The 24,843-nt window shown below is 39.9% G+C and overlaps 1 protein-coding gene across 1 annotated transcript in view; it reads left to right on the forward strand.

Moving 5' to 3' along the window:
• The window catches only part of LOC119042035 (S-adenosyl-L-methionine-dependent tRNA 4-demethylwyosine synthase TYW1), a 179,111-nt gene that overhangs the window by 139,128 nt on the left and 15,140 nt on the right, over positions 1-24,843 (forward strand). Inside the window, exons 14-15 of the mRNA XM_037135582.2 lie at positions 6,355-6,465; positions 17,614-17,781. Of these exons, the coding sequence (XP_036991477.2) occupies positions 6,355-6,465; positions 17,614-17,781 (279 nt within the window). The remainder of the gene's footprint in view (positions 1-6,354; positions 6,466-17,613; positions 17,782-24,843) is intronic.

Raw genomic sequence — 24,843 nt, forward strand, 5'->3', positions numbered from 1 at the left:
GGAATCCCCAACCTTAGTTCATGATCATGGATCATGCATATAAGTTCTTCGGCTTCTCTGTTTCCTATACTGTTCTTAATATTCTCCTGTCTATTTTATACCTATGAATTTGTATTTCTTAATCCCCATGTTTTCCCTCATTCTCCCCCTTGTACCTTCTAGCTGATAATCCCCCAAGTGATCTCCATATCTATGATTCTGTTTCTGTTCTGCTGGTTTGCTTAGTTTACTTTTTAGATTCAGTTGTTGATAGTTGTAACTTTATTGCCATTTTAATGTTTATAGTTTTTATCTTCTTTTTCTTAAGTAAGTCCCTTTAACCTTTCATGTAATAGTGGCTTGATGATGATGAACTCCTTTAGCTTCACCTTGTCTGGGAAGCACTTTATCTGCCTTTCCATTCTAAATGAAGTTTTGCTGGATAGAGTCATCTAGGTTATAGGTTCCTGCTTTCCATCACTTTGAATACTTCTTGCCAGTCCCTTTTAGCCTGCAAAGTTTCTTTTGAGAAATCAACTGATAGTCTTATAGGAACTCCTTTGTAGGTAACTCTCTCCTTTTCTCTTGCTGCTTTTAAGATTCTGTCTTTATCTTTAACTTTTGGCATTTTAATTATGATGCATCTGGGTGTGATCCTTTTTGGGTCCAACTTGTTTGGGACTCTCTGTACTTCCTGGACTTGTATATCTGTTTACTTTGCCAAATTAAGGAAGTTTTCTTTCAGTATTTTGTAAAATAAGTTTTCAATTTGTTCATCTTTCTCTTCTCCTTTTGGCATTACTGTGATTCAAATGTTGGTAGGTTTGAAGATGTCCCAGAGGCTCCTTAGCCTGTCCTCATCTTTTTTGGAATTTTTTTTTCTGCTCAGATTGAATGTTTTTTTCTTTCTTATGTTCCAAATCATTGATTTTTGGCTTCATCACCTCCACTATTTGTTCTCTGTTAATTATTCTTTATTTCACTTACTGTGACTTTCATTTCTGCCTAGGTCTTATGTTGTTGAAGTACCCAGTGAGTCCTTGAGCATCCTAATAACCAGTGTTTTGAATTCTGCATCCGATAGATTGCTTATCTCTATTTTGTTTAGTTCTTTTTCTGGAATTTTGTTCTGTTCTTTCATTTGGACCATATTTCTTTTTTAAAAAAATTATTTTTCAAGTATATTTTATTGATTATGCTATGAGCTATGACAGTTGTTCCCCCCCCCCCCCATCCACTTCTGCTCTGTACCCCCCTCCCTTCAGGATTCCCATCCTTTAATTCATGTCTATGTATCATACATATAAGTTCTTCGGCTTCTCCATCTCCCATACTATTTTTAACCTCCCCCTGTCTATTTTGTACCTACCATTTATGCTTCTTATTCCCTGTACCTTTTCCCCCATTTTCTTTCCTCCCTGTCCCCACTGATAACCTTCCATGTGATCTCCATTTCTGTGATTCTGTTCTGTTCTAGTTGTTTGCTTAGTTTGTTTTTGTTTTTTAGGTTCAGTTGTTGATAGTTGTGAGTATGTTGTCATTTTACTGTTCACAGTTTTGACTTTCTTCTTTTTTTTAGATGAGTTCCTTTAACATTTACTATAAGGGCTTGGTGATGATGAACTCCTTTAACTTGACCTTGTCTGGGAAGCACTTCCATTGTAAATGATAGTTTTGCTTGATAGAGCAATCTTGGATGTAGATCCTTGGCTTTCATGACTTTGAATACTTCTTTCTAGCCTCTTTTTGACTATAAGGTCAAAAAGAAAGCTAAGGTCCCATAGGACTTTCAGCTGATTTCTTTTGAGAAATGAGAAATCAGATGAGAAATCAGCTGACAGTCTTATGGGAACTCCTTTGTAGGTAACTGTCTCCTTTCTTCTTGTTGCTTTTAAGGTTCTCTCCTTAACTTCCTTGGGCCCAACTTTTTTGGGACTCTCTGGGCTTCCTGGACTTTCTGAAAGTCTATTTTCTCTGCCATATTGGGGAAGTTTTCCTTGATTATTTGTTCAAATAACTTTTTAATTTCTTGCTCTTCCTTTTTTTCTTCTGGCACCCCTACGATTCATATGATGGAATGTCTAAAGTTGTCCCAGAAGTTCCTAAGCCTCTCCTAATTTTTTGAATTCTTATTTTTTCATTCCAGTTGAATGTTTATTTCTTATTTTTCTTCCAAATCATTGCTTTGAGTCCTGGTTTACTTCCCTTCATTGTTGGTTCCCTATATATTTCTCCTCGTTTCACTTTGTATAGCCTTTACTTCTTCCTTTATTTTCTAAATCTGCTAAAGTTGAACATAAAGTCGTATATATATTCTATGATGCATATAGTCAAGGAAAAATATGGGCCCTATGCATGCATCAAGACTCTACAACATTGAATAACAGAAGATGTAAAAGAATATGTAGTTTCATTTATATAAATTTCAAACAGGTAAAAATGTGAACTATAATGTTGAAGTCAGAGTGTTAATATGAGGTTGTTAACCTCCCCCCAAATTGGAATTATCCTCTGGGTGGCTGCCTCGTGTAGTAGGCTTCCCCCACCAGGTGAGTGTTCTAAGAACCCATGTGCATCAGTGCACCAGCTGGCTTGTTATGAGAGGCTGCATTCAGCCTCAGTGAATTTTGTTTGAAGACTCTTTCATCGCCTTTGCGAATTTCATGATGGGCGATTTACGAGCACGCCTGCCCACACTGTGCTGAGTGTTCAGCAGTTTCTGACCAAAAACGGGATGATCCTGTGCTCCACCCTCCCTATTCACCCAATCTCACCCCCCAGTGTCTTTATTTTTGTTGTTACTGCTCTGGGTGAAAAAAGTCCTGAAAGGGACCATTTTGCCGATGTGGAAGAGCAGGAACAAAAAACAGCAGAAGCTCTAAAAGGTATCAAAATCCAAGAGTTCAAAGACTGTTTTGAGTAGTGGAAATAATGTCTTGTTAGGTGTATTGCATGAAATGGAGGGTAGCGGGGGAGGGTGCTGAAGTTTAAATGTAAGAATAAATATACAATTTTTTATAAATAAATTCTGGAGGTTTTTGTTCTCCCCCACCCCAGTATATTAGTTGCAAATGGAGTAAATAGTGACTGAATGATGGGCGTTTTCTTTGTGGTAATTTTTTGAGCTATACATTCATGTTTTAAGTACATTTCTCTTTGTATGTTTTATTTCACTATTTAAGATGTTCAGCAAAGTAAGAGAGTCTGACCTAGATTCATATCATGTGAGGCTGCATATCTCAGCTTTGTTGCTTTCCAGCTGTATAAATTTGGGAAATATATTTAACAGCTCTAAGCCTGAATTTCCTATGTATAATGTCAAGATAATAAACATGTTTTGTAAGAATTATTATAAAGATGAGATAACTCTTGGAATTTTTGCTAAGATATTAAGCACTGAAAACAACAGCTGGCACATAGTAAGTCTGACTCATTGCTAATTCCTGCTATTGTTATTATTGTTGATGTCATTGCCAGTGTATTTGATCAAAGGTATTTTAAGGTTCTCTTGGAATTACATTATATTTATAAATCCATCGTGAGTATCCATGTAGGTGGGTTTTTATTAAGGTCTCAGAAAAATTTATTTTATTCACTGTCTATGTTACTTCATAAGTTAATCATTTTATTGGTATATTTTATATATGTATATATTTTGCAATTGTATGTAGAATTTTTTTTGCTTTGTATTTTTTAATTGTCCATGTAGTATGTATGTTGCCTATAATGGCATACAGAAGCTGACACTTGGTAGGACTAACTGCTGCCAGACATGGTTCTAAGTGGTACATGGATTAACACTTTGAATCCTGTGTAAAACCCTCATTTGCCAAAGGTAGGAACTAAGAACAGGGATTAAAGCCAGCTAGCTCATGGTCTGGGGTTCAGTGTGGCCCCAGAGTGCACATTTGCCCCACTGCTCTATGCCAGAAAGCTGCTCTTTTTTAAAAATTATTTGGTAACTGGCTACTTTTGCTTTATCTAATATTTATTTATTTATTTTTAGTTTTTTTAAGATTTTATTTATTTATATTTAGAGAGGGGGAGGAAAGAAGAGAGGGAGAGAAACATCAATGTGTGGTTCTTCTTTTGCACCCCCTACTGGGGACCTGGCCTGCAACCCAGGCATGTGCCCCACTGGAAATCAAACCAGTGACCCTTTGGTTCCCCGGCTGGCACTCAATCCACTGAGGCATGCCAGCCAGGGCTCCTTAATCTGATTTTTAGTTAATTTTCCTAGATTTTAAAAAAGCCAGTTATATCATTTACAGGTAATTATTTTTCGTATACTATTCAGTAATTCTTGTTCTCGCTTTGATCTTAACTTTCAGAGAAGTGTTTATAAAAATAATAGTGTAGACATTCTTCTTTGAATCTAAATGGAAATGCCTCTATTTTTCAACCACTTAGAAACACTGACTCTTGACTGGAGAGTGTTTTCTTTATGTTAAAGATGTGCTTTTTAATTACTGAGTTTACCAAATGGATTTTGATATATTTATTATGTTTTGTTTTCAAAAGTAAAAAACACACCCCTAACATAAATTAGGGATGGCTTTTAGACTGTATAAAATGTCTTTGTGTATCTATGCAGATGGTCAAGTCTTTTCTGTGTTGAACTATTAATGTAATGAGTTATATTAATATATAGCCTAACATTGAATCATCTTTGCATTTCTAGAACTTTCAACATGTTGAATTATATTTGCTAAAATTTCTATAAGATTTCAGTATATATAAGTACAAGTGAAAATGGTCTGTAGTTCTCTGCTATTTTTGTCAGGTTTTGGCATTGGGTGAATTCTAGCTACGTAAGGGAATCTGGATGGTTTCTGTCTTGTCACTCATGTATATGACTATTTAAAAATAAGTTTTGAGTACATTTTCTGGTATGGCTGCTTAATACTCTTGTCTCTTGTGTTTTTGTTTTCATTAACAGTGTTAGGTTTTTGTTTTTGTTTTTTTTTACTAATTATGGAAATCTTCAAACATAAACAAAAGTAGAGTTAGTATCACTTTGTCCCTGTCTTACCTTACTTTGTTTTTCTCTGGAGTGTTTTGAGCCTTGCTACTTAAAACATGGTTTGAGGTTTAGCAGCAGGGGTATTGCCAGGGGATTTGCTACGGATGCTATTGGTTATAGGCAAATCACATGTTCTGGCCCCACTGTTGCTTTAGATTTTAAACTATCTTTAATAATGTTGTTCTGAGATGTTTAAATACTTTATTTTGTCATGTATGGTACATACTTTTTCACCCAAATTTTTTAGATTAAAATAAGGATGCACATTATCCATGGGTAGTACTAATTCCATACATATAAATGTTTTTAATTTTTATTTATGCTTAAAAATGTTGAAAGTGTAACTCTAGAAAGCAATTGCAATATCTGTATGCAAAATAATACCCTGGAATACGATCATCAGTTTTGTTTGTAAATGTAAGTAAAAATTTGAAAGATTTTTTTCCTAAAAGTTTGGGCCAAAAATGTGGCTACGCATTACACATGGCAAAATACAGTAAGTCTTTGAACTTTTAGTTTGTCTCGAGTTCTGGAAAGGAGCTACAAAGTCAAAGGATATAAACTTTTAAAAGCCTTTGATGACTATTGTCTAATTGCTTTTCAGAAAACCAGCACCTCTCTGGGTTATGTGGTAGCAAATGGAACACTTGACAGTTCATGAATGTGCCTGTTCCACCAACCAGAGATAATTAAATAATGAGAACATGGGAAAGAAGTCAAGAATAATTATAAAGTCTTATCGTAAATAATTTGAGTGATTGGTAACAGAAAGCCTGAAGGTTATTTCAATTAAGTTCCTGAAAATTTTATGTACTCATTTATTTATTTTTAGAGAGAGGAAGGGAGGGAGAGGAGAGGGAGATCAATGTGTGGTTGCCTCTCGAGCACCCCCAACTGGTGGCCCGGCCTGCAACCCAGGCATGTGCCCTAGACTGGGAATCCAACTGGCAGCCCTTTGGTTGCCAGTCTGGCACTTAATCCACTGAGCCACACCAGCCAGGGCGATTTGAATTAATTTTTGACAGTCTAAAACTGTTTGGTCAACTTACCGTTTTTTACTAAATCTTACTCCATGTGTATTTGTCATGGGATTTTTGGGTACCTAATAGTGTTAGTTACTGTGAGTGAAAGGAAAGAAATATGCCAGTTTCTTTGTTTTTATAAGGCTTATAGGATTTTTATTACTTTGTTTATAGTTCTTTCATATTTCTACAAAATATAACTTCAATTTGTAGAGGTTCATATAGCCTTTCACATTGCCTGGGTTTTCTATGGGTTGAAGAAATGTGAAAGTCTTCCTAGGTGTAACTTCTATCAAGATGAAAACAACGTTGGCTTTTCCTTTGTTTTAGCAACAGCGCACTGTCTACAGACTGACTCTTGTTAAAGCCTGGAATGTGGATGAGCTCCAAGCCTATGCTGAGCTGGTGTCTCTAGGGAGTCCTGACTTCATCGAAGTGAAGGTAAGTCCCTGCTGGCCACTGCTGTGCACTTGTCTATGATGCTTTGTTGACCATCCTACAGTTAAAAAGTCTTTAAACTTCTACAGGAGATCCCAGATGTTTTATTTATTCATTCAGAAATATTAGAAATATTAATCAAGAATCCGGGCCTCATGTAGTCATGGAGCAGTGGTAAAGGCCAAGCATTTGTTCTTACAAAGCTAATATTTCAGTGAGAGGTAGGCAGTCGACACAAACTGAGTGATTAAAACTATGTACAGCTGACTCTTGAGTGGTGTGGAATTAGGAGCACGCTTGAAATTTTGTGTATAACTTTTGACTCCCTAAAAGCTTAATTACTAATGGCCTACTATGACCAGGGCCTTACCAATAACATAATCAGTTAATTAACATACGTTTTGTGTGTTATATGTATCATACACTGCACTCTTACAGTCAAGGAAGCTGAAGGGAAGAAAATTTTATAATAAGGAAGAGAAAGTCACTTATAGTAATTATTGAAAAAAAATTGCCTATAAGTGGACCTTTACAGTTCAGACCTGTACTATTTAAGGCTAACTGTAGTAACATTAATATGCAAAGATGTAAGCATGTTATAGTGAGTAATTGGTTGGTTTTTAAATAAGTTTTTATTATGGAAAACTTCAAATATACAAGAAATGGAGACATTGCCTAATGAACCCATCCCCAAGCTCCAGAAATGACCAACTCATGTTTCAGCTATATTTCTACCCATTTTCTTGCTCTTACTGTATCGTTTCAAAGCAAAGCCTACATAATATCATTGATCCATAACTGTTTAGCTATATAACTATTAGGGATATACAGTTAAAGATATACACTCATTTTTAAACACTTATTCAGAATTCTGTTCTCATAACTAAACAATTTTAATGGTAATTTTTAAGTATTGGAACATATAAGATTTCAAACTGGCCCAGCTATTTCAACAGTATTTTTGAACCTGGATCTAAATAAGAGCCATTCATTGTGATTAGATTCTTTTTCTCTTAAATTTCTTTTAATCTAATCCCTCTTCCATGTTTCTGCCTCCTTGTAATTTATTTTGTTGAAGAAAATGATTATTTATTCTGGCTATTTCCTCATATTTATATTTTAGATTCTGCTAATTGCGTTTTGCTTTGCTTTCTATATTCCCTGCAGATTAGTAGTTAAATCATGAGAAGATTAATCAAATTTGTTTGTGTGTGTGTGTGTTTGCATTTCAAGATTATTCCATTGGTGGTATTTTATATTTCCAGTAAAGGGCTTATGTCTGGTTGTCTATGTCATGCTTTTGCCAGTGTTTCTTTGGGATGGATTCCTGTAAGTGGATTGATGTATCAAGAGTAAGTGCATGGCCCTGGCTGGTGTAGCTCAGTGGATTGACCACGGGCCTGTGAACCAGAGGATCGCGGTTTGATTCCCAGTCAGGGCACATGCCTGGGTTGCAGGCAGGCCAGGTCCCCTGTAGGGGACACATGAGAGGCAACCACACATTGATGTTTCTCTCCCTCTCTCCTTCCCTTCCCCTCTAAAGATAAATAAAATCTTTTTTTAAAAAGTAAGTGCATGTATTGGTTTGCTAGATATTATGTTTGTCTTTTCTGGATTTCATAAGCTAGAAGGATTTTCTGAGAAGATAACTTTCTCAACACTGGTAACGGAAATGCTAAGAAGATAATAAGCAAAGGCTCGGAGTCAGCGGGTTCTGGCAGATGGCGCAGATAGTACACAGAGGCCCTGCGTGATTCCTGGGGGGCAGTTGGAGTTGGCGGGGAGAGAAGATGAAACAGAGGTGGGCTGGCGTTAGGCCTTTCAAGCAAGGATAAGAGAATCGGATTTTATACCAACTGCCACGGTAAGCTTTTCTGTATACCAAGTATACTTCTAAGGGTTTTAAGCTGGAGAGTGATGTGATCTAATTTATGATTTTAAAACGTCACCTTGCTGCTGTCATGAGTAGATTATGGAGGGCAATCATAGAAGTAGGCAGACCAGTTATGAAGTCATTGCTTAATCCAAGCAAGAGATGTGATGGTTTGGGCAAGGTCATTGGTAATATGGTTGGAGAAGAGTGTTCATTTGGGATAAGTTTTGGAAGTAGAGCCAACAGAACTTATTGCTAGATCATATGCAGGGAGTGACAGAACGAAAGGAATCAAGAATGGCACCAGATACGTAGCTTAAACAGTTGCTGGACGTGGAACAGTTTACTGAGGTGGAAAGATCGGAGCAGGAGGGAAGTAAGTCTGGGAAGTAATTTCACACATTCTGTGTTGGCCTCATTAAATTGGAGGTATTTTTAAAATATCCAAATATAGGCTCAAACAGGCCATAGCCATGTCAGTGTGGAGGTCAGGGGTCAGACAGGTTGGCAATAATGATTTGGGGGTCATCAGCATGAGAGGGTCGTTAAGGCCGTGGAGTGGGAGGAGGCGTGTGGCTTTCTTGGACAACGGACAATCCACCAGATGAGAGAAAGGGACCAGAAAATTTACCCCATCTCTGAAAGCTCCACTTTTCAGTTAATATTTATGAAGGTGAATGTATTCTGTAGTGAATTGGAGGCTATTTCAGAGTTTTACGGCTCTCTTTTAGTAAGTTCAGCTCTCCGTCTTACTGGACTCTGGAGGGTGGGAAGTGGGAACAGGTGGAAGAAATACCGCTGTCGAGTGTGTGGCGTTTTATCTGTAGTCAGGTCAAAGACACGTTTTTCTTTGAAATTGCTCTTTAACGAAGCAAAGATACAAACTGCATCCGAAGTATATATGTTGGCTTAAGTGAACCTTTCCAACATAGGAGATTAATGGTGTTTTAATTTATGATTTAGCTATTAAAGAATGCTGTCTCAAATTTTGTTGCAGTAAAACCTCTGTTATAAAGCAATTTGGCTGGGTCACATGGCCATCTATTTAAATTTTTCTTCTTTTATTTTCTTTCATATATTCTATAATGAATGAAATGTTTTGTAATCTGAAAAGAATCAACCAATTTATTTCTTAAAGAGAGATGGCTACTGTGTAAACAGTGTAATTCTTTAAAAAAGAAAAAAGATTTTAGCCCTGGTTGGTGTGGCTCAGTAGGCTGAATGCCTACCTGTGAACGAGAGGTCGTTGGTTCGATTCTTGGTCAGGGCACAGGCCTGGATTGTGGGCCAGGTCCCTGGCTGGGGGCATGTGAGAGACAGCCAATCTATGTTTCTCTCATACATCAGTGTTTCTCTCCCTTTTTTTCTCTCTACCTTTCCCTCTCTGTAAAAATAAATAAAATCTTTTAAAGAAAAGATTTTACAGTCATACCATGGCGCTCATTCGCTTCAGTACGCATTAAACCCTGTACACCACATTTTGACAAGAGAAAAAGTGTTTCAGCACTCGGCTCTTGCTCAGGACTTGCCATTCTTGCTAGAACTTGTGTGAGCCATGATGTGCCCTGCAAGAGAAAATGCTTCATCGTTCGGTACTTGTCAGTTTTGGCACTCATCACGAGTTCCAGATTGAATTAACAATGAGCACTGAGGTACCACTGTATTTATTTGTTTTTAGAGAAATGGGAAGGGAGGGAGGAAGAGAGGGAGAGAAACATCAATGTGAGAGAAAAACGTCAATTGACTGCCTCTTGTATGCACCCGACCAGGGGCCGACCCTGCAACCCAGGCATGTGCCCTGACCTGGAATCAAATCAAGGAGCTTTCACTTTGCTGGATGATGCCCAACCAACCGAGCCACATCAGTCAGGGCAACAGTGTAATTCTTTGAGGATTATTTTTTTGTTGGGCAAATTATGAACATAACTAGGAAATATATAAAACCTTCTGTCTGTGCCTGAGATATTATAACGACATAGTTTCTTTGAAACAGTATTTCTATTTTGCTATTTTATCCCTGCATTCAACAAATATTCTGAGTTCTCTCCATGTGCCAGGTCTTGTCAAAGCAAGCAGACACAAAATTTAATATAGATATACCATTTAGCAAATGGATGTCTTATGGAACAAGGCAAAGTCTACAAAAGTAAGAGAACTACACTGATTTTATTTTTAAATGCTTGGAGAAGTGTGTAATCTAATGATAATTGTAAATGTCTTATTTAAATGGTAGGCCATGTAGCAGATACTAGTTTGTGTTGTATCAGGGAAAACCTGGTGACGATCAGCGTGTCTCGTGCAGAGGATGTGCAGGGTCGCCTCGACGTGCGTGGGCTGCTGGGCACTGATGGGCTCACACTGTGAAATCCAGCTCTCGTTTGTCTGACGGGTTAACAAATGTCTTCCTTTCAAACTGAAGTAGGAAAAGAGATGTTCACCGAATATAGTATGCTATTTAGAAACAGATCAGGTTATAAAATGATATTTATTATTTGATTACATTTTGACCGTGTATGTTGAGATCTATTTATATAAGTATGGAAGGACATGTACTAGATTGTTAACAGTGTTCTGTTTGATACAAGGGGAAGGAAAGGCTTAATTTTTATACCTCTGTGCTGTGATATTTTAGTGAGCATATATTGCTTTTTATAATTCAGATGATTGAAATGAAACCAGTAAATGGAGAAGGCATACTTTCCTGTTCAGTAAGGTTAAACTATTTAATGTCTGAAAAGGCAAGCTATTGTTTTATTAGTTAAAGTTAAAATTTTCTGAAACAGAGTTTTAAACCCTCTCCAGAAAACATTCGAAGAGAGCAAGCAATGTGGCAGGCTAAGATGACCTTAACGTCCTCCAGAACCCAGCAGACAGAAGTAAATACATTATGATCAACACACTTCTGAGAACACAGCCAATCGGAGAAGTAGTGAGGTCTCTAAGGGGATTCCTTAGGGGTAGAAGAAGAGAGACCACCCTGGTGGTACTCCATGGCTCTGGCAGAGACAGGGCTGAGGTTTAAAGGACCAAAGACGAGTCCCTTTTCACTTCGGTGAAAGGCTGAATTAGAACAGAAATTTACCCACTGACATGGAATGGCACTTGGAGACTTGTCCCTTACCGATGCTGTTGATGAAAAAAAAAAGTCTTCCAGGACCTGTCCCTCAAAAGGATTGGCATTAAAATTTAACAGTACCTCACAGTCACGTAGAGGTTCTGAAGGTGTGAAATTGATGGTACTATCAGACCCCAGGCTGTGACACGCCGGGGCACTTGCAGAAGCAAACACTGCTCACATCCTTTGTATTTCCCGGACGTGTGAGTGTGTGGGGGAGTGCAGTCTGCACACACTGGCTTCTCCCGTGGGGAGGGGGAAGAGCACAGCTCTGATACGTTTCCGAAAGGTCCAGAAGGACCTGGGGGGACTAGCTACTATCTTCCTTGAGCATAAACTCCCTCAAGATGAAAATTAGAATAATAATAGAAATTTAATAGCTTTGTTTGGAGAATTCAGTGGAGATATGGGTATGTCTGGATTCTATAAATGTTTAACTCACTTTCCATTAAGCACATTTATTCAAACTAAATCAATAGAAGCTATTTATTATATTGATTTCCTCTTTTCTTTCATTGCTAATCTTGTAAAATATTTTTTGTTATATTCCCTGTAAATTAACTTATATTTTAGCTTCATTAGGCTTAAATAGGCCTTTATGTGCTAACCTGAGAATTTTAACTATCATTATTGGCTTGCTTGTTTGTGAAAATGTGTTTCTTGTCACAAGCATCTGTCTCATTGAAGAACTTTCATAATACAATTTATTTATAAATGAAACACTGCCTTTATATTCTCGGCTAGCACCCTGTATCACCTTGAGAATAGTAAGTGCTCAGTAATTATGTGTTGTCCAGTGATTTATGATTTAAAACTCTTACCCTTAGCACTGCAGCTGTCTGCAGAGCTCAATCCTTGAAGGATGCATCTTGCAAATAATTTTTAGCACGGCCTTGCTCCTTCTGCACACAGAGATAAGGAATAGAGCCCGTTCATATATGTAGTAGTACCTACGAGTGTTTGTCAGTTGGTTCATGATCGTTAAGGATTAGAAGAATTCCAAGTAACGTGAGTGAAATTTTACATTAGAGCAAAAGAGTTCTGGGGTTTATTATCATAGCAGAATTTGTCACTTGATCTTTAGGTCATTTGGCATAGATTGGTTGGGGGTCCAGAGAGGAATAGGCTCAGAGTTTAGACTTATTATTCCAGTTTTCTGGTAAAGGATGTGCACAAGGTGTGATGATATGGAGGTCGCGTGCGGTCGGGGTTCCCGACTGGAGATTGAGGAGGTGATGGGGAATTTGGCCAAGTAGAACCTGGATGCAGAGTGAGATGGTCCAGTAAGAAGGCCTTGAAGCCACGCTGAGAAGCTCGGGCTGTTGTCTGTCGGGGGAGCTGTTGAAGCATATTCAGGATTTTCAAATGACACATTTGATGTATATTGCTGCACAATATCATAAAGACATTTCTTTTTTCATCAGACCGTAGTGAGGAAGAAAAGGGGCCACATACTCAACCTGAGAAACTCAGGGGGAGGCCTGTGTGGCGGCCTTACAAACACTCAGAGACCTAAAGTAACCACGGGATGGTTTGAAATGAAAACTTTCTAACTAAAAGCAGATCATGGTAGTTGTTTATGTCCTAGGCTGGTATTTTTCCCTAACAAAAGTCAGTCTTTACCTTAACTGAACCTGTCTGTTGTCTTTTTGCATCAATGATAACATTCCTTTAGAATAGAATATCCACTTTCCTTTTTCCTCCAAACCCTTCAAAGCACAGGCCCTGCACCAGAGGTTGCCACAAATCCCTTCATTGTTACTGTTATCATGTTAATTGTTGACTGTGAACTATCCTGGACCCACCTGTGTAAAAGTTAGTGTCTGTTTACTTTTTATCCAATCCCAGAGGTTTCCCTGCTTTGCTTCCTCACGCCTCCTTAATCTATCACCAGTGGATTTAATGTAACCCCCTTACACCTCCACTTTTGATTGTAATGTATAAAATAAGGTGCTAAAGTGCCATTCTCCAGAGCATTTTCTCAACTTGTTGAGGTTTTGCTTCCTGGCAATTGCCAACTGTCAGTTTGGCTGAAATAAACTCATAGAAATTCTCTACATTTGAGAGTTTCTTATGTTGACAGTAGGGAACAGAAACAGTATCAGGAGTCTTTAGACACCTGGTCAGTTTAATTGGAATAGCAAGCCGCCAAAAGACCCACAGACCTAGGCTCCCCAGGTAAACTTTCTAAGCAGCCAGTAAAAAAATGACTGTATGGCTCCCATCTCCTACAGCAGAGATCCGGCAGAAAGGCACAGAGTAACGGTGTGGGTTACGCTATTCACTCCAGACCCCAAGACGAACAAGTGGTCCTGTTCTGTAGGATCTTTCTTTGGGTCTCCTTGTTACTCCTCAACCTACAGATTCTGGAGTCTGCGACCGCTATTCAGTTGCCACATTATGCCCATCTGTTTTCTTGAGGTGGTTCTTTTTTCAGAGTTGTGAGGGAAGAACGTGATGCTGGTGATAAATGGGGAGGTGTGTGGGGTGCTGGTGAGGTGAGCAGGTGGTAGACAGCCATGCTGTGAGAGAAAATGAAGTGTTTAGACAATTCAGAGTTAAGTGTGACCAGGAATAAAGTCAAGACAAGTCATTGGGAGACTAGAGTATTGGAAGAAGTAAAGCAGCCACAGCAAAGGAGAGAGCACCTTAGAGTGAGGGCATTAGGAACCAGACGGAGTTGGGGCTCAGGGGTTCCCAGAAGGGACTCCACAAACGGATTCACTGAAATCGGTTTCTGCCCGGAGCATTTCCGTCACGGCGAAGGCTCAGGCTCTGGGGACGGCTCAGCCAGTTACGGCGTCCTGCCTGCCTCAAAAGATTTTGTTCGGTTAAAATGAGAGCTTTTATGGGAAAGTGCTTTGGAAAGTGTTATAAAGCATGGTGCGAGCCCTGGCCACTGTGGCTCAGTTGGTGGGGTGCTGTCCTGCAAACTGAAGGGTCACCGGTTTGATTCCTGGTCAGGGCAGATGCCGGGGTTGTGGGTCTCCTACCTGGTTGGGGTGTGTGCAAGAAGTAACTGATGTTTCTAACCATCAGTGTTTCTCTCTCTCTTTTTCTCCCTCCTTTCCCTTCTGTCTAGAATCAATAAAAGAAAAAAAGTTGAAAATAATTAAAATACAGATTTTTTAAAAAGCATCATGTGAATGTATGGAAAAAGTACAGTGAACTTTGGCATTCATTCTTTAATTTAATTTCCAAGCCAAATCTCTCCTTAATGTTTCATGATTTATTGTTTTTTTTAATATTAAATTTTATTTAGTTACTTTTCAAGTACATTTTTTTTATCTATTTCTCCCATCCCACCCCACCCCCCCGCCCAGTCTCCCCCCTCCCTCCCATTCCCCCCCCCAGTCCTCATCTCTGTGTGTTTCATACTTGTTCCTCAAAATCCCTCCCCCTTTTTCCCCTTAAGTTCCCTTCCCTCTCCCCTCTGGTCGCTGCCCACTTGTTCTCTATTTCAGTGTCTTTGTTTTTATTCTGTTTGCTTGTTTGTTTTATTCTTTAGCTTCCTGTCAAAGGTGAGATCATATGGTATTTGTCCTTCAATGCCTGGCCTATTTCACTCAGCATAATGCTTTCCAGTTCCATCCATGTTGTTGCAAAAGGTAGTAGCTCCTTCTTTCTCTCTGCTGCATAGAATTCCATGGTGTATATGTACCACAATTTTTTGATCCATTCGTTTACTGATGGGCACCTAGGTTGCTTCCAACTCTTGGCTATTGTAAGTTGTGCTGCTATGAACATTGTGGTGCATAGGTTCTTTGAAATTGATGTTTTAGGATTCTTGGGGTATAATCCTAGCAGTGGAATTGCTGGGTCAAAAGGCAGGTCAATTTTTATTTTTCTGAGAAAATTCCATACTGTTTTCCATAATGGTTGTACCAGTCTGCAATCCCACCAACAGTGAATTAAGGTCCCCTTTTCCCCACACCCTCTCCAACATTTGTTGTTTGTTGCTTTGTCTATTATAGCCATCCTGACTGGTGTAAAGTGGTATCTCATTGTGGTTTTAATTTGCATCTCTCTGATAGCTAACGATATTGAGCATCTCTTCATGTGTCTCTGGATATTCTGTATGTCCTCTTTAGAGAAGTGTCTGTTCAAGTCCTTTTCCCATTTTTTAATTGGGTTCGATGTCTTCCTAGAGTGGAGTCGTGTGAGTTCTTTGTATATTTTGGAGATTAAACCTTTGTCTGAGGTATCATTGACAAATATGTTTTCCCATACAGTTGGTTGTCTTTTTAATTTAATACTGTTTTCTTTAGCCATGCAGAAGCTTTTTATTTTGATGAGATCCCATTTATTTATTCTTTCCTTTATATTCCTTGCTCTAGGGGACATATCCGTAAAAATGTTGCTGCGTGGAATATCTGAGATTTTCTTGCCAATGTTCTCCTCTAGGACTTTAATGGTGTCACGGCTTATATTTAAGTCTTTTATCCACCTTGAATTTATTTTGGTGTATGGTGTAAGTTGGTGCTCAAGTTTCATTTTTTTGCACGTAGCTGTCTAGTTCTCCCAACACCATCATGATTTATTGTTGCCGAATAAGAAATATTAAAATACTTTTTAAACCCATTGTCATGAAAGATCTTATCTAAAACCTCTGCCTCAATGAACTAACTTTTTAAATATTAAAAATAAATTTCTTTGAAGTAACTACTTCATACATGGTTGTTCATATAATTCATACATCATGAACAGTATTCAAATTGAAGTCAAGTTTATTTTTATGACCAACTTGGTCTATTAATAAGTCATGTTTTTTTTAAAATACATTTGGATACGTTTGGCAGTTTTTCAGCCATGCTTTCTTAAAAGATTTTTAAAACTATTATTTGCTTTTTAAATTAATCAAGAACTCAGACTCTCTGTTTAATGAATTCAATAAATTATTGGACTAACAGAGAAGATTCTCTTGTTTATCATAACCGAGCTGGGTCACTTGAGGTTTGTGTTCAGCAGAGGTCACCTCAGTTTGGTACACCAGCCATCTTTTCAAACAGCCATCTGGAATAGAGTGTTTTGCAGAACTCATCTGAGTTTTTGGCCATGGCCCAGCTCTGCCATCTGTAGGGTCAAGGTCACTCTGCAGTGTTCATTTGTGGGTTTTTCACTTAATGTCATTCTTCCCCCTCTTGTATGTTGTGTGTCTGTGCGGGTCTGTGTGTGAAAGAGAGAATCAGTGAGACAGACAGACAGACAGTGTATGTGAGTGATGTGCAGTTTCCATTTCAGTATTCCTTACTTACTAGGGGCGTATCTGGAGTATTCTAACCATTTGTTAGGAAAGTTAGAAAAACTTGATTCTGGGGATCTGAAGAGCCTACGAAGTGAAGATATCCATTATTATTAGAAAATTAATTATTAGCTTGATGTGATCTACCAAGTAGAGAACTTAATTATAAAACTTGGGTTTTCTGTGCCTGGGCTGTCAAGTACAGTTCGACGCAGAACCAAAGTTCACTCCGAGCACAAGGATTTCCGTAAAGTTGAGAAGCACATGTGCATACGTAGGTGGTGCTTCAGTGTCTGTGTGGGTGTCCACAGAAGTGCTTCCTGTTTGGCATGATTCTGTGTTCGTGTGTGCATAGATCCACATGCAAAATGCGTGACAAAGTGATGGCTTTAAAAATAAAGAGTAATAATGGGATCCCTATCCAGCCTTTCACACAAATTTCACCAACCTCAAATTAAACTATACTAAGGAATGGTAACTGAATTCATTTTCCCAGCGAATTGATTGTTCAGTGAATTTTTATGGGTGTCAGCTATGCCTGAATTATTATACTAGGGGACTATACTTCCCTGAGAATTAATCCATTACAATGCCCAAATGAATCTAAATAGAAAGCTATGTCACTGGTTCAAATACATCCCATGACTAGACAGCAGAGACTGTGACATGAAAGAAGCACAGGTGCCCACGCAGTGGCGTTGTCACAGAGTGAAAGGAACATCGGCCGGGGGGCCCCAGTGCTGTCTTTGTCACTGTCCACTTGTATTAGCGCCCAAGAAAATATTATCATCTTTGTGTCACTTTCTTCACTTTAAAATACAAATGGGATTGGATTGGATAACCTCTAAAAGGCTTTTTGGCTCAGAAACTTTCTCTGTGACATTTCAGTAATTGTCTCTAACTATTATGATGTCTCCACAGGGTGTTACCTACTGCGGAGAGAGTTCAGCAAGCAGCCTCACCATGGCCAACGTGCCCTGGCATGAGGAAGTGGTACGCTTTGTCCGCGAATTGGTGGCTCTGCTCCCTGACTATGAAATTGCTTGTGAACACGAACATTCCAATTGCCTCCTGATTGCTCACAAAAAGGTAAGATAATTGAATATGCATTCCTCTGTCCATACCCTCACTGCTTTCTTCTTCTCTTTCCTCTTTATTTTCCTTTCGCCTTATAATAGTGAATATCTGCTGTTTGGCTACCTTTGCTAAAACGAAGATTTAAAAAACCCTACATTCTTTCTGTTGGGTTCATACACTCTCTTTTTTGTGTGAAATTACATTGTATTTAGTCCTCATATAGGCTCATATATCAAGTGCTTTCTGGATTGTAATTGGTGCATGCTGAAAACAAAAGCAAAACACCCTTGTAATAACCTCTAGTCCTTTCCCGGAATGACAAAGGAAAACCAAAAAGTAAACAACCTCCATATGAGTGTTTCTGACTGTCAGGGGAAGTGAAACGTTGAGGTGTTTATCAAATTTTAAATCGCTTGGAACCTTGGCCTCTGGAGAAAGTTTTCTGAGATTTTGGTTCATGACTCTATTTCCATTTTTCCCTTCAGTAGTTTTATTAGGCAGAACAGGTATGCGAATACAGTGTATGTCCTAAGTAAATAATGCCCAGCAAAGGAAAATTCAGTTCTTCGTAGAGATAGGCCATTAAAATCAGAAGGTAGATGCAAATCAGGGGCTAGTGTTAGAGTAGCTGTTATGATATGTCCTTATGGAAATACTTATACAGAAACAATGTAGCGTCTGGAATTTGATTCAAAAAAAAAAGGTGCAGTACATGGTGTGTGGATGGGTTGAGTGTTGAAGAGGCTGGATGATGGGTACATAGAGGTTCCTGCTGCTCTGCCTAGTTTTTTATTTAGTTTCTTCATTAAAAATGCTTTTTTAAAAAAGTGGGCACGAATGGACTTCGAAAACACCATACCAGATGAAAACCAGGCACAAAAGGCCACCTATTGTATGATTCCATTTATATAAAATGTCCAGATCAGGTAAATCCATAGCAATAGGAAGTGTATTGGTGGTTTCCAGGGTCTGGGGGAAAACCAGATTGGGAAGTGACTGCTGATAGCTATGGGATTTCTTTTTGGGGTGATGAAAACGTTCCTGAATTATATGGTGGTGTTGGTTGCGCATATGTGTGACCGTACCTCTGGAAAAATACCACATTTTAAAAGGCCGACTTTTACAGTGTATGAATTATATCACCATAAGGTAGATTAATACCAAAAAGTTAGTAAAGGTCAAGAGTGGGCTCCTGTTATTCTGGTGTGGTGGCGAACTCCTTCAGCGTTCTCTCGTCTGGGAAGCTTTTAATCTACCCTGTTCTAAGTGAGAGCCTGGCTGGGTGCAGTAATCTTGATAGTAGGCCCTTGCCTACATGATTAGGATTTGGAATTTTCATGCCATTCTGTGATTTGGAATTTTTCATGCCATTCTCTTCTGGCCTAAAGAATTTCTGTTGAGGAATCAGCTTGACAGTGTATGGGAGTACCCTTGTACGTAACTGCTTTACTTTTAAGATTCTCTCTTTGTCTTTAACCTTTGGCATTTTAATTATGATGTGTCTTGCTGTGGGCCTCTTTGGGTTCCTCTTGTTTGGGACTCTCTGTGCTTCCTGGATTTGTGTATCTATCTTTCCTTCTCCTGGTTAGGGAAGTTTTCCATCATTATTTGTACAATTAGGTTTTCAGTCCCTTGCTCTCTCTCTTCTCCTTCTCATACCCTTATGATGTGAATGTTGTTAGCAGAGGGCCCTCACACTGCTCATTTTTAAAATACTTTTTTGTTTTTGCTGTTTCAGTTGGGTGCGTCCTGCTTCCTTGTCTACCAGCTCTTTAATTCAGTCCTCTGCTTCATCTAATCCACACTGATTCCCTCTAATGTATTATTCATTTCAGTTATTGCATTCTTCACTTCTGTTTTTAAAAAAATATATTCCATCTCCATTTTTGTTTCCTATCTCTTTGTTAAAGTTCTCTTTGAGTTCATTAATTCTTGTAAGTTCATCAACCATTTTTATAACCAGTGTTTTGAACTCTGCATTTGGTAGATTGATGGTTTCCATTTTGTTTAGTTCTTTTTCTAGTGTTTTATGCCGTTCTTTGATTTGGGACATATTTCTTTGTCTCCTCACTTTGGCTGCCTCCTTGTGTGTTTTTCTGTGTAATAGGTAGAGCTGCTACATCTCCTGGTCTAGGCTGAGAGGCCTTATCTAGTGGGTGTCCTGTGTGGCCCAGTGGCACAGTCTCTTTGGTCACCTTAGCTGGGTACGCCAGAGGGGTCCCTTTTCTGGGTTGTGGGAGCCCTCCTGTTGCAGTGGAGCCAGGATTGCTTTTGGCACATCATTAGGTGGTACGTTGACCCTCAGGCTGATTTGAAGTGAGGAACGGCAGTGACTACAGTGGAGGGGCTGTTGTGTGGGGGCCGACCACACTGAATGGTACTCACTTCAGTGGGGCTCTGGTGCCTGCCAAGTCTGCCCCTATGTGTGTTGTTTGTGGCGCTGGTTGGGTGGTACTCCAGTGTGGCCTGAAGTCGGCCACCAGGTATGTTGCTTCTGGGGCCTTTTGTGAGGGGCTCTGGAGAAGGTCAAGTTCAGCTGCTGCCTATACCCTGACCTGGAGCCACTGGTAGGAGTACAAAGTGATTTGCAGATGATTGATACCTGCGCTGGACTTGGGGACACTTGGCAGATGCTAAGCTGTGAAGCGAGGCAGGTAGCTACTAGTGCTGGGCTTGGGGCTGCTTAGCAAGAGGTACAGGGCATGCTGAGGCCAGTTGCTGCTTATTTGGGGTTTGTGAGCCTCTGAGAGATTTTCAGGATGTTTCTAGCATGAGCCAAGACGGGTCATGTGCATGGAAAATCATTTGTAGAGATTCTGGCCAGGTATTAGTGTCGGGTGGGGCAGGGCCTTTGGGAATACCAGAGTGGGCCAACAATGTAAGCAAGGTTGTTGGAGACTCAGACTTGGTGCCCAGCTGTGCATGCCAGCTTTTGGGGGAGGGGGTTCAACGAAGGGGTAATGGTGTCTGCCAGCACTTAATGTTCCAGGTGTGAGCTGCTTGAAAGCTAGTCAGTTCAGTTCCTCCCCATGTGTCCCTGGCACTTTTCAAGCCGCTGCACCAGCACTGGATCTCAAGCGGGCCCATCAGTGAGTTAAGTCCATGCACATGCTCTTTAAGACTTGCTGTGTCTAAGTCCCCAGCAGCCCTCTGTCTCACTCAGTCGCAGCATCCACAGTTTTTCACAGCCAGAGGTTATCAGGAATTCTCTTCCCATAACTAGAATCCTGGGCTCGGGAAGTCTGTGGGGTTACGACTCCGCACTCCTCGGGGGCCATTGCATCCTTGACATCCCCCCTGTTTCTTAACCACCACACGTGGGTGTGAGACCTGCCTGTTCCACATCTCCGCCCCTCCTACCAGTTTTGGTGCGGCTTCTTCATATTTATATCCTAAGATATAGGACTTCGGTTCATCTAGTCTTCTAGTAGTTCTCAGTGATGCTTGTTCTATAATTTAGTTATAAGTTTGATGTAGTTGTGGGAGGAGGCAAGCAGTTTTTAGCTATTCTGCCCTCTTGACCTGGAGTTTCTTTAATAAAATTTTAAAGAACCTACTTGTCATAATTCTGTTTAATGAAATTTTTTCTATGTGAAAGATTAAAAATAATGAGAACAAGATCCCTCATGAAGAAGCTTTGCTGTTCTGGACTGTGGGAGCCCATACAACCGTCTCATCCAGCCAGCGAGGCCACTGATCCTTAGCATGCTGCCTCCATTTAGCCCAGGCCATACCTGACTGCCTGTGGTGTGTTTTTTGAGGTCCTCTGACCTTTTGAGTTTGTTGTAATATTGCATAGATTTGCCTCTTCCCTTACTGTTAGGTTGGAGGAATTCTTGAAGCAAGGTGACTTGGCCCATACTTAACCTCATGTTTTGTGATTCAGGATTTCATTCCTCTGTTTATGCAGAGGAATGCTGCATAATGTCTTGCAGCATTATTTTTGTGCCAATAAAACTAAAATTTGCCTTTTTAGCTTTTGCCTTTTTCATGAAAGAGTCTTTTACTGAGCTACTTAATATGATTATTCTCAGATTGTCTTGAGAGGGAGTATATTTAGTTCACTCTTGTCTTAGGGCTGTGATGTCAATTATAAGTGTAGCCTACTGTTATAGATGGAATGTTTACATCTCTTCAAATTCATATGTGGAAGTACTAACCCTTCATTTCAGCTGTATCTGAGATGGGCGGGGCCTCCAAGAGTATAATTAAGGCTAAAGGAGTTTAGGAGGGTGAGACGCCGATCCTGTAGGATTGGTGTCCTTACATGAAGAGACACCAGGGTGCGCCCTCTCCCCACGGCCTGCCCTGTGCACACACTAAGGCCGTGTGCAGCCGTAGTGAGAAGATGGCTGCGTGCTGGAGCCTTTATCTCAGAATGTAGCATCTAGAACTGTGAGAGCGAAATAGGCCAGGTGCTGAAAGACAAATACCATATGATCTCACCTTTAACAGGAAGCTAAACAACAAAACAAACAAGCAAGCAGAAAAAAAAAAACCAAAAACCAAAGACACTGAAATAGAGAACAGGGGGATAGTGACCAGAGGGGAGAAGGAAGGGAAGTTAAGGGGAAAGAGGGGGAGGGATTTGGAGGAACAAATAGGAAGGACACAGGGACGAGAACTAAGGGGGGTGGAAATGGGAGGGAGGTGGGGAGCGGGGGGGGGGGGGGGAGGCTGGGATGGGAGAAATAGACAAAAAACTGTACTTGAAAAATAACTAAATAAAATTTAAAAAAATAGTACTGTGAGAGCAAAGAATATTTGTTTGTAAGACCACTATTCAGTGGTTTTTTGTTATGGCAGCCCTAGCAGACTAGTATACCAATCTTTTCTTACATTTATTTGGTATTCTAGTGTGTGTTCACAGACACTGGCAGAGTTGCCAGTTTTCAGATATTAGCCTACAGTTGTATCTGTGCAACTAATTTCTTCCATTTAAGCCAGGTTAGAGTTTTTTAGTCAGAATAAACCAGATGTTCTTCAGGCTGCATTAAAGTTAGGAAATCAAGTTAGTGTGTTGCAGCCAGTAATTTTTTTAAATGAACTAGATTGCCCACACTTTTGTGGAATTTGTGTTTCTAGAATATGTGTGTGTCAGTGCATATGTGTGTGGTAGGTTAAGATATAAGATGTTATTTTTTTACTGTAGTTGTAGCAAAAAAAATAAAAGATTTGAAATTCATTGCTGTAGTCCAAGCTAATCTTTTAGAATCTCTCTTGAGTATCTATGGCAAGTGATTATTGATAAAGTTTGAGCAAAAAGGAAGACCGAGACTGTGGACCCTGAGGGGTGGAGGGAGGACACAGGGAAGAGGAGAATGTGATTATATGCTTTGCTTCGCCAGCCAAGCCGGGAGCCCCGGAGAGAGCTCCTCCAGCAGGCCCAGGCTGGGAGCGGGGCGGGGGTGATTTGTCGCGTCCGAGTGTGTGCTCCCAAAGTGCCTCGTGTACAGCCTCCCTCACTGCACTAAATGTCTGAGACTGAGCCAGGTTTGTAGTTGGCACTCCATAAATGTTTATAGAAGGGAGGAATAAAAGGTAGACGTCCTTATCAGCCTTATTTTCCTGTCATACATGTTAAGGACATGTTTACTCCTACATTAGTTGGGAAACCATCACACTTCCAGTCACACGTGCCTTCTGTTGTGAATACACTGTGAAAACAGTCTACACTATTCCATAGTAGAGCCAAAGGGAGCAAAATTTCATCCTGTTTCAAGATGTCGGTAGAACAGGTAGAAATTTTTTTCATCATGTAGTCTCATAGTTTGCTTAAGAGGTAAAGTGGAAGAGGCTAGGCCCTTGTATGTCCTAAGTGATAACATAAAATATAAGTCAGTTATATGCACAAAACTCACAGTCTTGGTAGGGTTGAGTGGGACGGGGAGGTAACTACAGAACCAATTATAATGTGCTCTTCTTGGGCAAGTTCAAGGTACAGTGAAGCTCTGTGGCAGAGGAACTGTCATAGTCTCAAGTGATTTGAGTCTCAAGTGATTCAGAAAAACTTCACAGAGAAGAGGACATTTATGAGGAGACCTGAGGCTTAGGTAGGTGTTGATGAGACAGAGCGAACAGCATGGAAGTTGTATGTTGGAGGTAGTTCATGAGGAGCCTCCAGATGGTGATTTGACCATTAGACTATAGGTCCTAGGTAACGGGACTCTATTCGACTGTTGGCGTAGTCATCTCAGGCAGTCTGCAGAAGGTGGAAACAGCAAACACTGGAATCAGAAGGTCAGTCAGTCCAAAAGAACCCATGCACCCCAGTGTTCATAGCAGCACAATTTACAATAGCCAAGAGCTGGAAGCAACCTAGGTGCCCATCAGTAAATGAATGGATCAAAAAATTGTGGTACATATACAAGATGAAATTCTATGCAGCAGAAAGAAAGGAGGAGCTCCTACCCTTTGCAACAGCATGGATGGAACTGGAAAGTATTATGCTGAGTGAAATAGGCCAGGTGCTGAAAGACAAATACCACATGATCTCACCTTTAACAGGAACCTAGTCAACAAAACAAACAAGCAAGCAAAATAAAAACAAAGACACTGAAATAGAGAACAAGTTGACAGTGACCAGAGGGGAGAGGGGAGGGAATTTCAGGGGAAAAAGGGGAAGGAGTTACAGGAACTAGTATAAAGGACACATGGACAACAACTAAAGGGGGTGGAAATGGGAGGGAAGTTGGGAGCACTGGCTAGGTGGTATGGGATGGGAGTAAAAGACAGAAAACTGTACTTGAACAATAATTAAATAAAATTTTTTTAAAAACTGACTCCTTGAGAGTGAAAACTGCAAGACTCATAAATGAAAGGTTCAGAAGTTCTGAAACATTTTGCAAAGGACTGGAATTATTCTTAAAATGTGGTTATTTTGAAAAAAAATAAACTTGGATATACAGCAAGTATTTTTTAAAAAATCGAAGCTCAGTCAGAAGGAAGACTGGTGCTGAGTCCCGGAAGTGAGGGCCTGTGTTCGGGCGGTGTCAGGGCTGGTGGTAGGAGCACCACTGAGGAAGGGCCCGTGGTGCCCGGCTGTTTTCCGGATGTGAGGGGCCAGGGAAGGGA

This window comes from Artibeus jamaicensis, unplaced genomic scaffold (genome assembly GCF_021234435.1).
Source record: "Artibeus jamaicensis isolate MK-2021 breed Jamaican fruit bat unplaced genomic scaffold, CSHL_Jam_final contig_3182, whole genome shotgun sequence".
NCBI classification, from domain to species: Eukaryota; Metazoa; Chordata; class Mammalia; order Chiroptera; family Phyllostomidae; genus Artibeus; species Artibeus jamaicensis.